At 48.7% G+C, this 13,666-nt stretch overlaps 1 protein-coding gene across 9 annotated transcripts in view; it reads right to left on the reverse strand.

The window, feature by feature from the left end:
• Positions 1-13,666, reverse strand: part of LOC110503707 (alpha-actinin-4) — a 48,726-nt gene that overhangs the window by 9,366 nt on the left and 25,694 nt on the right. For 5 of the 9 annotated variants that reach the window (XM_036961892.1, XM_036961896.1, XM_036961897.1 and 2 more), the window contains exons 2-8: positions 8,075-8,189; positions 7,526-7,645; positions 6,690-6,776; positions 5,639-5,726; positions 4,997-5,075; positions 4,834-4,915; positions 1,623-1,708 (exon numbers count right to left, since the gene is read on the reverse strand). In XM_036961892.1, coding sequence (XP_036817787.1) covers positions 1,623-1,708; positions 4,834-4,915; positions 4,997-5,075; positions 5,639-5,726; positions 6,690-6,776; positions 7,526-7,645; positions 8,075-8,189 — 657 coding nt within the window. Of the gene's footprint in view, positions 1-170; positions 257-1,622; positions 1,709-4,833; positions 4,916-4,996; positions 5,076-5,638; positions 5,727-6,689; positions 6,777-7,525; positions 7,646-8,074; positions 8,190-13,666 lie in introns of all 9 variants that reach the window. The other 4 variants (XM_036961893.1, XM_036961895.1, XM_036961898.1 and 1 more) reach the window with 1 other exon arrangement.

Genomic DNA, 13,666 nt, shown 5'->3' on the forward strand with positions numbered 1-13,666 from the left:
TTGAAACAGGGAAGTTTACAGAGGAAGGAGGAGCGTTTTTTGTTGTTTCGTAGAAGTGTAGTGTGAGCCCAAAGCGTCAGTGAGCATCCTTGGCCAGTGTGACATTGCCAGTGACCCTGGCTGGTGTCACACAGGTCAGGGGTTAAAGGTTGCGTAGTGGCGGTGCTCACCTTCTGGGCGCCAGAGAAGGCGTGATAGAAGCAGGAGACATAGGTCATGATGGCCTTCTCGTCAGGCCTCAGCGTGCCCACGATGTCTACACAACCATGGCCAGGCAGTGAGCGGAGGGAGAGAGAGAGAGAAGTGGTGAAGCCAAGCTACCCAAAGCCAGAGGGTCCCGCCACACAGTGAGTTGGTGTGGTGAGATGAGGGGTGGGGTGTAGTGAATGGAGTAGACGCCGGACTCCATTGCTGCTGCCCCCTACTCTGGGGCCTCCAATGATGCACTGTGTGTGTGTGGGGGGGAGGGGGGGGGGTTGTCACTGTGTCACTGTGGGGTTACAATGAAAGAGAGAAAAAGCGTAACAGAGATGAAGAGAGAGAGACCACCTCGGGAGACAGGAGGGGTCTGCCGGGGCCACAATGCGGAGGATGGTACACACACCATTTGGATTATAATATTTAAACTGTCAAGCTGGTAATAACAGAAAAGGTCCTCCTGGTCCTAAAACTGAAGAGAAGGGTACACAGTGTAACCAATGTTCATGCTGTTTCTGGATTAATGATTGTTTTCCAAAATGAACAAATGATTGCCCAAAGGACTGTATGTTAACCAGCACGGGCCCACTAGCAGCTTACTGTGGTGTTCTGTAGTCAAGGCAACAGTGGGACTGTGGCAAACAGTTCTGCATGCGCACACACCTCTCCTGAGACTGGAGCACATAAACAACTTCTTAATGAATAAAAATCTAATTACAGCGACATTAAAAAACAGGCCCGTCAGCAGGCTTCCTGTTCTCAGTCCACAGGGAGAGGAAGAGCGGGGAAAAGAGAAGAGTGAAAGGAGGATAGAGAGAAAAGGACGAGAACGGTAAGGAGGAGAGGAAAGTGAGAGGAGAGGAATAAGAGGATGAATCCAGCAGACAGAGAGAGAGAGAGCCAGAGGCATTGTGGTGGAGGGTGAAATCAAAAACACACAAAACATCTAGGAAGAGTTCTCAAGAGTCCCTCTGACTAGCCTACCCTCTGCTCAGACACAAACTGACCCAGGCCTGATCTAGCCTACCCTCTGCTCAGACACAAACTGACCCAGGCCTGATCTAGCCTACCCTCTGCTCAGACACAAACTGACCCAGGCCTGATCTAGCCTACCCTCTGCTCAGACACAAACTGACCCAGGCCTGATTGTATATGATCCATTTAACTACGAAGGGCCCCCGGGGCCTGATCCACTCCAAGTGAATCCCTATACATAGACAGGCCACTACACAAGAGCAAGAGGGCCCTGTTATTACCAGCAAGACATTAAGAGACTAAGACTTAGTGTGTGTAGTGTGAGGAAGAGTGTCCAGAACCAGCTCCCGGTGAGGCCGTCACCAATGCTGCAGGAGAAAGCCATGCTGGAAAGGAGAGAAGAGGGTGGGGTAGATGTGGAGGACAGGACCAGGGGGGGTAAGGGGTACCTTCTGGGCTCCAGAGAAGGCATGGTAGAAACTGGACACATAGGTCATTATGGCTTTCTCATCTGGACGGGCAGTGTTCACAATGTCTGTAGGGAAACCACAGTTATACACAGAGGGAGACACACAGGCAGGGACAGTTATACACACAGGGAGACACACAGGCAGAGACAGTTATACACACAGGCAGAGACAGTTATACACACAGGCAGAGACAGTTATACACACAGGGACAGTTATACACACAGGGAGACACAGGGACAGTTATACACACAGGGAGACACAGGGACAGTTATACACACAGGGAGACACAGGGACAGTTATACACACAGGGAGACACAGAGACAGTTATACACACAGGGAGACACACAGGCAGAGACAGTTATACACACAGGGAGACACAGAGACAGTTATACACACAGGGAGACACACAGGCAGAGACAGTTATACACACAGGGAGACACAGGGACAGTTATACACACAGGGAGACACACAGGCAGAGACAGTTATACACACAGGGAGACACAGAGACAGTTATACACACAGGGAGACACACAGGCAGAGACAGTTATACACACAGGGAGACACACAGGCAGAGACAGTTATACACACAGGGAGACACACAGGCAGGGACAGTTATACACACAGGGAGACACACAGTCAGGGACAGTTATACACACAGGCAGACACACAGGCAGAGACAGTTATACACACAGGGAGACACAGAGACAGTTATACACACAGGGAGACACACAGGCAGAGACAGTTATACACACAGGGAGACACACAGGCAGAGACAGTTATACACACAGGGAGACACACAGGCAGGGACAGTTATACACACAGGGAGACACACAGTCAGGGACAGTTATACACACAGGGAGACACACAGGCAGGGACAGTTATACACACAGGGAGACACAGGGACAGTTATACACACAGGGAGACACAGGGACAGTTATACACACAGGGAGACACACAGGCAGAGACAGTTATACACACAGGGAGACACAGGGACAGTTATACACACAGGGAGACACAGGGACAGTTATACACACAGGGAGACACACAGGCAGAGACAGTTATACACACAGGGAGACACACAGGCAGAGACAGTTATACACACAGGCAGAGACAGTTATACACACAGGCAGAGACAGTTATACACACCGGGAGACACACAGGCAGAGACAGTTATACACACAGGCAGAGACAGTTATACACACAGGCAGAGACAGTTATACACACAGGCAGAGACAGTTATACACACAGGCAGAGACAGTTATACACACCGGGAGACACACAGGCAGAGACAGTTATACACACAGGCAGAGACAGTTATACACACAGGCAGAGACAGTTATACACACAGGCAGAGACAGTTATACACACAGGGAGACACAGGGACAGTTATACACACAGGGAGACACAGGGACAGTTATACACACAGGGAGACACACAGGCAGAGACAGTTATACACACAGGGAGACACACAGGCAGAGACAGTTATACACACAGGGAGACACACAGGCAGAGACAGTTATACACACAGGGAGACACACAGGCAGAGACAGTTATACACACAGGGAGACACAGAGACAGTTATACACACAGGGAGACACACAGGCAGAGACAGTTATACACACAGGGAGACACAGGGACAGTTATACACACAGGGAGACACACAGGCAGAGACAGTTATACACACAGGCAGAGACAGTTATACACACAGGGACAGTTATACACACAGGGACAGTTATACACACAGGCAGAGACAGTTATACACACCGGGAGACACACAGGCAGAGACAGTTATACACACAGGCAGAGACAGTTATACACACAGGCAGAGACAGTTATACACACAGGCAGAGACAGTTATACACACAGGCAGAGACAGTTATACACACAGGGAGACACACAGGCAGAGACAGTTATACACACAGGCAGAGACAGTTATACACACCGGGAGACACACAGGCAGAGACAGTTATACACACAGGGAGACACACAGGCAGAGACAGTTATACACACAGGGAGACACAGAGACAGTTATACACACAGGGAGACACACAGGCAGAGACAGTTATACACACAGGGAGACACACAGGCAGAGACAGTTATACACACAGGGAGACACACAGGCAGGGACAGTTATACACACAGGGAGACACACAGTCAGGGACAGTTATACACACAGGCAGACACACAGGCAGAGACAGTTATACACACAGGGAGACACAGAGACAGTTATACACACAGGCAGAGACAGTTATACACACAGGCAGAGACAGGGACAGTTATACACACAGGGAGACACAGGGACAGTTATACACACAGGGAGACACACAGGCAGAGACAGTTATACACACAGGGAGACACACAGGCAGAGACAGTTATACACACAGGCAGAGACAGTTATACACACAGGCAGAGACAGTTATACACACAGGGACAGTTATACACACAGGCAGAGACAGTTATACACACCGGGAGACACACAGGCAGAGACAGTTATACACACAGGCAGAGACAGTTATACACACAGGCAGAGACAGTTATACACACAGGCAGAGACAGTTATACACACAGGCAGAGACAGTTATACACACAGGGAGACACACAGGCAGAGACAGTTATACACACAGGCAGAGACAGTTATACACACCGGGAGACACACAGGCAGAGACAGTTATACACACAGGGAGACACACAGGCAGAGACAGTTATACACACAGGGAGACACACAGGCAGGGACAGTTATACACACAGGGAGACACACAGGCAGAGACAGTTATACACACAGGGAGACACAGGGACAGTTATACACACAGGGAGACACAGGGACAGTTATACACACAGGGAGACACAGGGACAGTTATACACACAGGGAGACACACAGGGAGACACAGGGACAGTTATACAAACTGGAGGATAGAATTGTGATCACACAGACAAGGGAAATAGGGGAGGGACAATCCATCAGAAAAAACAGTGAGAAGGATGAAGGGAGGGAGAGGGAGGAGGGGGGCTGAGGCTAACGGTCTGTGTGTAAGGGTGACCACAGCAGCCGCCGTGATGTCACAACACATCCACCTGCACACTGGAGTCATGGAGTCTTGGGATGCAAGAGTAGTCAGATGAATGAATACAGTATGAATATGCAGAAACACTCCTGCTGTGTGTGATTGTAGCAACTGTGCCCTGTGCATACCTTCAGCATCCATCATCTTGGGGATGTCCAGGTACTTCTCAGCCACCTCAAAGGCATTGTTCAGGTTGGTCAAGGGGTCATCCTGAGCAACCAATCAGAGGGTGAGAAAACAAGCCACGGACATGTCATGCAATCAAAGCGAGGTGTGTGCTGATCCACTCACCTTCCTTAGCTTGTCGTAGTCAATGAGCTCTGGCCTGTGTCTGTGGATCAGAGCGTTGAAGGCAAGGCCATCCTTCCAGCTGTCAATATGAGAGCGAGAGAGAAGAGAGAGAGAGATCAGAGAGAGCAGAGAGAGTCGACGGCACTGCATCGCATCACTACAGACTCAGGTTCGGACACCTGCAGGCTGACTTCGGTCGACAGTTTGACGGTGTTTCCTCCGACACATTGGTGTGGCTGGCTTCCGGGTTAAGCAGGCGGGTGTTAAGGAGCGTGGTTTGGCGGGTCATGTTTCGGAGGATGCATGACTCAACTTTCACCTCCCCCGAAAAAGGGGGTTGGTGGCACATTTTTTAAAATAATAATATAATACAAAAAAAGGGACAGTTCTATGCTGCACATACTTCTAACGTCTATCCTACGTTTCACCAGCAGGGGGCAGTCTTTCTAGAAGAGCTGGTAGAGTTTCCTGGAGTGTGTGAGTGATGCATTGTTTGAACTGGCTTCACTACTGTGGAATTTTTCAGAGGTCAAAAAATGTCTGGAGAAATACTATAGCCTGTTCCGGTCTCAGGGTCTGTTGTCAGGCATGACGTCTAGCTGCTGTCGAGGCTGTGTATGTGTGTGTGTACACGTAGGCTACCTGATGTGGAAGTTCTGCACGTTGACGTTTTTGTAGGGCGCAGTCTTCCTCTGGCACCACAGGAGCAGGCCCTCCTTGGCAGAGGTCTCTGGAAAGGGGAGAAGGAGTTCGATAAGTCTATGGCAGGGATATTCAAGTCCTAACCGGGAGGTCCAGAGTACTGCTGGATCTGTTCTCTCTGATAATTCATTGCACCCACCTGGTGTCCCAGGTCTAAATCAGGTCCTGATTAGAGGGGAACAATGAAAAAAGACAGTGGAACTGGCTTCGAAGTCCAAATGTGAATTTGAGGGGTCTATGGTATGTCCAAATGGCACTCTATTTCCTATATAGCGCACTACTTTTGACCAGAGCCCTCTTCCCTATATAGCGCACTACCAGGAGCCCTATAGGAATAGGGTGCCATTTCAGAGTCAGATGCAGCCTAGACCTAGTTTCCACTGAGTTGGAGTGTACATTATAGATGGCTAACGTGTTTAACTTCTCTCCCGGTCACAGATGAGTACAGCGGAGCTGGGGAAGCCAGGGTGAACGATCTCTCCTGCCATTGTCTGTCTTAGTCAAGTGCCAGTGAGAGCAGAGCAGGCATGTAGGCCAGACTTGTATTCACTTGGCAAGGCGCACTCAACCTCCTGTGGTCTCAGCAGAACAGAGCAGGTGAGTTGTTTTGAGTGTGTGTGAGTGTGTATTGTATCTGAGAGACCCAGTTGCATTAACCTGTGGAATCTCCTCAGCACAGCTGTTTTGAGTAAGAGTAGGAGTGTGTGTGTGTGTGTGTGTGTGTGTGTGTGTGTGTGTGTGTGTGTGTGTGTGTGTGTGTGTAAGAAAAGGAAAATGCCTGCTCGGTTAGTGGCATAAGAACATAGAGCAGCAATGGATCAATGAATATGATTTAAGGACAGTGACATCCCCCAGGTTCTTCCTCAAAAAATGTTGAGGAAGAACATAAAGCAAAGTTTTGTTTTCTAAACCAACCTCCTTAGCTGCCTAGTGGGGAAGGGGGGGGGGGGGGGGTGAAGGAGAAGAGAGATTTGAAAGGAGAGAGACTGACCTTCCACAGAGATGTCCTGGATGGCGAAGCGGAGGATGATCGTCCAGATCATGCCCAGGGTCATCTTGGCGTTGCCATCCACAATTTCTAAGAGAAAAAGTGGATATCACTCATAAATACAATAAAATATCAACTCAGTTATGAATTAGCCTGAACCCAGATCTGTTTGTTCTGTCATGTCAACAACTTCTCATAATAGCACAAACAGATCTGGGAATAGTTCTGCATATGTCTGTGAACTTCAAATATATGTAATTTACAGTGCAAATACAAATCTGGCTGGGTGAGGCATGCATAATGCATTCAAGCAATGTCCCAAGTTGGTGGCTTTGAACAGATAAGAGACAATGGTTTTGCCTGTCCCCCTGTGAACATCCAACACTTCAACATTGAATCAGTCACTTAGTTTATATCCCCCTCTCTGCCTGCCTCGGTCTCACCATTTGTTCTTTGGTGGTGTAGGGTGGTAGGCTGCTGGTCTGGGTGGTGGGGGACAGAGGGCTGAACTGGAGCGATGTCAAATGGGCTGTGTGTATCATGCAGTAGGAATGAGGAGTGGAGGCTGGCAGGGCCGTTTGTCATGATAGCTGGAGCAGAAAGGTCACTGTCGCACCGTCAGAGTCGGGCGTGCACAGCCGTTTCTCCTCCTGATTTACTGGCCTTGTGAAGGGCCCCTCCCCCAGAGCTCCCTCCCTCTCCAGCCAAATGCCTTTGCTCCCAAGTGGGAGATGTATTTGGCAAGATGCTGTGAGCTTTGGAGTTGCTCTCTGCTCTCTGTGTGTGTGTGTGTGTGTGTGTGTGCGTGCGCGCAGTGCTTGTGTGGTAGCTAAACTGACCCTCTGCGCCAATGGACACCAGCTTGACCCCCTTGCTGGCGATGTAGTCCAGCGCTTTGTTAACGTTGTTGATCTTGTGGACCCTCATCTTGCCTCTCTCGGGCTTAGGTAACCGTTCCCCTGTGGATGAACACACACAAACAGGCAAACAAAATGCAGTGAGCCCAGAGTCCCATGACAAAAACAGCCCTTTCCACTGGCTCAGCAAAACAGACAGGCACAGCTCCTATTAAAGTCACAGTATCACTCTCCACAGGGCTGCTAGTCAAAACAGACAACATCTACAGGGCCGAAGCCATGGCTTACGACCAGACTACTTAGATGAAAAGGTATCAAAAGAACAGGAGACACTAGTACTTTAGAGAGTCTGTTTCTGGCACTGCACTCGGTCTACCCAAATGGTACACTAACCATTACATAGTGCACTACTTTTGACCAAAGCCCAAGCAACAGTATATTGGTGCTGAGTGCAGTAAAGTAGATTAGCGCTTAGCTGTGGTAGTCGAGCTTGGTATGTGTAATGATGATCAAGACGACGGGCTGGCTCACCTGAGATAACCTCCAGCAAGAGCATGAGTTTGAGGCCATCCCTGAAGTCCTCCTCGATGTTCTCGATCTGCGTGCCTGCTTTCCTCAGGTGGGAGTTGCACCAGGCTGTGAACGTCTGGAGAGAGACCGGAAGTGAGGTCAGAGAGGGCACAGAGTGGTGTTGGAGGGCTAGGAGGCACTCTTTCTTCTGGTCGAACAAAAATTGGCTCATTCATCCACGCTCCTCTCCCCTATAACTATTACCCAGGTCAATGCATTCTCAGTCAACTTACCTAGTAATAGAATTAAAGACAGACACAGGGAAAAATAGGAGCTCTGAAGGAGTTCCTCAGACAGTAGGCTACACGTGGCAGGAACTGCACCATGATTGGTTGAGATAATTCTGAGTAGAAGTCCATATAATCATATTCATTGGGATTTTAAAAAGACAAAACTGATCCTATTTCAGCACTCCTACTCCGAGCCTCTATATGAATCTCTTCAACTAACAGTAACTATTTAACCGAGTACTTTAGGGGATAGGTGAGTGAGCTGTAAGGTTGATATACTGCAGTGTACGTTATCCTGGTCACACCTCTGTTTGTACCACCATGTTAACTCATTGTCATGCCAAACATTAAAGGGCTCGCATGACAAGGAGTTGACTTGATAGCACAAACAGATCCGGGAATCAGGCTAACTGTACACATGACTAAAAACTAGACCAGCACCCACAATAAAAAAATACTTGTGTTTTATCACAAAGCCCCCTACATTAAGTCACGAGGCACTTTCTAGTGACAGTCATTGGAAAACACGTGTTTTGAATGTAGTTATTTTGAAAACTTGTGGCACACACTATTCATTAGTGGAGGGTTAAAAATGTTCTCCCCAAATTGCTTCTCTCTTTTTTTTTTAAGGAAGAAAGAAATCCCACAGAGAAGGCAACTGAAATGTGAGCTAAACGATGTTCCTTTCAGACTGGGCTATTCTTTATCAGTCAGAAATGGCATCATAAGAGGACCACTTGTGGTTCTTGGCTCCGTGTGTGTGTAGTAGACTGGAACGTCGCTTCTGTAATACACACAAACACCATTAAAACACACCGATTCCTGAGTGGGTCAAACAGTAGCGATAGGGGACACTAACCCTTGCTCCTCTTGTCCAGTGTCAACGAGACCCAACATGGCACCATTTCAACCCATCTGAGCTACCGTTTGAACACTCCTTTCTGCCCGCCCCACCCTTTCACCTTCTCCCCAAATGCCTGGTTTCCCCAACTCAAAGTTGGGATCAGTCGACCCTCCCTCCCAGCAGGATAGGCATGGCCAGTCAAGGTGTTACGGTGTGTTGCGGTATGACAACATTATGACAGGGTGCTGGCCCTGGCTCTCCCCCCATTCCGAAGGGCTGCCAGACAAAGGGCCCATTGAGCAGCATGTATATAATGAGTCCCGTCAGCCCGCTCCCTGCCTCCCAGCCCCCCACTCCCCTGCCTGAGCGAGACCCACAGGGACAGGGGAGGAGGGCTGACACAAACATCCCCTGCCAACAATGCTCCCCCACGTTGCAGCTAGCCATCGGCCTCCAACTGAGCAGGGATGTGGCATGGTACCATTAAAATACAAAAACAAAATGGCTAAAAATCACAGTTAATTGATAATTACCAACACAACAAAAACTAACTTGACCATAGAGATAACCAGGTCACATTCAAATGACTCTAGCTAGACACCAATAGCCTACATGATACAAAACCACCAGTTGAAAAAAAAAAAATCTATTGTATTCTACTTCCTTGTGATAACAGAGTTCAGCAACAACAGTAGGCTACTACTAACCCTATGAGGCACTAAGGTTCTGGCACCATATCCCAAACATGATGTCACACAGGAACACAGGTGTGCATCTCTAAATCAGGAAGGGATTGGGCATGGCAGACCTGTCAGCTTTAACAATGGGATTTTACAACTCAGCGTCGCTCAAACGTTGACTCAACTAGTCAAATAGTTTGCCCTTCTATGGCCAGGTATGTGTTGGTTGAGTGTACTAACAACTAGATGACACTATTTTTGTGGTGTTGAAGAACAGAGCAGGATCATTGCCACTCAAGACAGATCCTAGTAAAACACAGGTCAAGTGGATTACAGATTTCTCTGCTCTCTGTCTACAAACAACGACCTGGACAGACACAAAGCAACAGCCAGGAGGAAACAGTGTCAATATTCTTGGAGATAAAAACCATGTTTTTTCTCTCCAAAAGCTACTTTCAGGGGTGGTATGGTATTCCCACCAGCTGGCATGTCCATGTTTGACTAACGAGGATCAAAATAACTCAGAGTTCTGCTGTGTTCTGCTCAGTTTGACCACAGCAAAGGTCACATTTGGTCTTTGCGTCAGGGCTGAACCTCACAGGGGTTAAGGGTCATGTAGATAGATGTCTAAAACCTGGGCTATCCAACAAGGAGACAAACAACTCCAGTCTCTGCCTGCCAACCGACCGACCCACCACCAGCGGCACTCCCCGAGCAGGAATGTAAGGGAGACGCAAGAACCGACAACCCACATAGCCTACCTACACACACATTTCTTCCTTCTGACACTTTCCCTGACGCCGCACGCAGCACCCTAGTCAAACATCTGCTTTTGTGACACACTAAACAGGTAAAGGTGTGGCTGGCTGGCTGCACCTAGAAAGAATGAGGTCGGCTCGCACACAATGTTATTGCACAACCGCCGTGCCTTCCCCATGACAGCATTGCCTGCTGTAATAAAATGACAGCCTACCCAATCCCTCACTGATGAGCGCACTCTCTCATCGCTCACAGTCAGTAACACACTGACTCCCAGTCAGAAAACAAGGCGGGCACCAACATGCAGCAGCAGGGCCAGCTTAGCTCTGGAAGAGAAGCTGGTAAATCAGTGGAACGTCTGCTAGCAGCTATGCCCTGCCGTGTGTTTATGTGGGAGAAATCAATATGGCCTAAGGGACAACGGCTGACGGGCCCAGTCAGGGACATGGACCGGGGAGGGGGTGATACTGTGTGTTCTCAACTGTCACAAAGGTGAGGAAACCAGTGAACAGAGGAAGCTCACATGCTACTGATTATGAAGTTATTATCGTCGTCATTATGATGACTGCTGCTGTATCAGCTCCTGTGAGGACTTCGTCAGAGGCGACAGCAGAGGTGTGGATTGTCCACCTCTGAGTGAATACAGGAAGGGGGTGGAAGGTAGCAGCCAGGTCTGGGAGTCAGTCAGCAACGCCTTGGCCGACACAAAGCCACCTATTCTTAGGCTACAGCTCAATTAGTTAGGTCGGCCTGGTGGCCAAGGCACTAGAGTTCTGTGAGATGCCCTTTGTCTCACGCAGTAGTCGCATGATAACCACACTGTTCAAAACACACAGCAACAGGTAGCTCATTGTGCCTGCCCACCAGCACCACACGCCAGCCTATTTCACTAGTTGACTGCTAGGACTTAAAATGGTATTTTCCTGACAAGCGCACACAAACACACACTTTGAGCAGGAGGAAGCTTGGTTATCCGACACCACTTCCATCAAGTTCAAGGGAGTTTGGCGACTGACTACCCCAAGCCATACATGTATGGGCCCATACGCATAAAGCAATGTTGGAGTGCCGATCTAGGATCACCCCCCAGAATGGGACCACAGAGTGCCGAAGCTCGTAGCACGTAAAAAATAGTCTGTCTTCGTTTGCAACACTCACTACAAAGTTCCAAACCGCCTCTGGAAGCAAGGCCAGCACAATAACTGTTCGTCGGGGAGCTTCATGAAATGGGTTTCCATGGTAGAGTAGCCGCACACAAGCCTAATATTCCCATGTGCATTGCCAATAGTCGGCTGGAGTGGTGTAAAGCTCGCCACCATTGGACTCTGGAGTGGAAACGAGTTCTCTGGAGTGATGAATCACGCTTCACCATCTGGCAGGCCGACGGACAAATCTGGGTTTGCCAGGAGAACACTACCTGCTCCAACACATAGTGCCAACTCTAAAGTTTTGTGGAGGAGGAATAATGGTCTGGTGCTATTTTTCATGGTTCAGGCTAGGCCCCTTAGTTCCAGTGAAGGGAAATCTTAACGCTACAGCATACAAGGACATTGTATATGACTCTGTGCTTCCAAATTTGTGGCAAAAGTTTTGGGAAGGCTCTCACCTGTTTCAGCATGACAACGCCCTCGTGCACAAAACAAGGTCAATACAGAAATGGTTTGTCGAGAGCAGTGTGGAAGAACATGACTGACCTGCACAGAGACCTGACCTCAACCCCATCGAACACCTTTGGAATGAATTGAAACCGCCGACTGTTCTAGCAGCAAAGGGGAGGACCATCTCCATATTATAATTTTTTATTTGACCTTTATTTAACTAGGCAAGTCAGAACAAATTCTTATTTTCAATGACGGCCTAGGAACAGTGGGTTAACTGGTCTAGGAACAGTGGGTTAACTGGTCTAGGAACAGTGGGTTAACTGGTCTAGGAACAGTGGGTTAACTGCCTTGTTCAAGGGCAGAACAACAGATTTGTACCTTGTCAGCTCGGGGATTCGATCTTGCAACCTTTCGGTTACGAGGCCAACGCTCTAACCACTAGGCTACCTGCTGCCCCGCCCAGGATTTTCAAATGAGAGCAAGTGTCCACATACTTTTGCTCATGTAGTGTAGCGAGGGAACCGTGCAGAGCATCAGCACATCCGGAGGGGTGAGGTGTGGTTGCACTAAAATGCAAAAGCGCTGCCAGGGTTCGGTTTCCCCAGACAGAACCACTCTCCAGCCGAATGCATAAACAGCTGTTTGAACAATGTCAGCACTCTCTCAAGGTCAGCTCTACCATAGACAGTGACGCACCACTCCACCACTGTCGTCCATGATTTTATCATGGACTCACTGCTCAATTCCCAAAATGTCATACAGCAAGACACAAAGCAACCTTGAGGGAATTGGATTCGTTGGTGGTCGTCATGTGTTTATTGCTGTAGGCCTTTACCATCTATGACTCTACCTACATAAAGCCGTTCTCCAGTCCAAACTCATGCATGGCCAGAGTCTAGCTAGCTACCATAAGTAGTGAGTACTCATCCTCAACCATTTTCAACACAGACTTTCTGGTAGAGATTAACTAAATGGTGGAGTAGTATATCCCTGGGCTGTTCCCTATGACTGGCTCCCTCCCTGATCAAGGCCCCTATATTACAGAAGCCCTGGGCTGTTCCCTGCGACTGGCTCCCTCCCTGGCTCAGCCCATCTATTACAGAAGCCTTTAAAAGAGCATGTCCTGGTACCGATGTCGCTCTGCTCTCATTACCCCGTCAGGTCTGGGCAAGTGATCATTAAAAAGAACACGCACACGAAGCCATCACTAAGAGGAACTCGTCCGAGTGCAGATTCTTATCCAGTGAGAAAGTGTTGTTTCAGTTTGTCAGTAGTAATGACCATTTAGGGCAAACTGCTGTAAACAGAAGCTGATAAACAGGTCTGATAAATGAGAGTTTATCCTGACATCTCTAGTGTGCTTTCTTATGGTCGCCCAGTAAAACAGAGGAGGAGGAAAAGGGGGAAAGCGATTTGGTTGAGGTGTGAATATGATGCAT

Source organism: Oncorhynchus mykiss, chromosome 24 (assembly GCF_013265735.2).
Source record: "Oncorhynchus mykiss isolate Arlee chromosome 24, USDA_OmykA_1.1, whole genome shotgun sequence".
Lineage (NCBI taxonomy): Eukaryota > Metazoa > Chordata > Actinopteri > Salmoniformes > Salmonidae > Oncorhynchus > Oncorhynchus mykiss.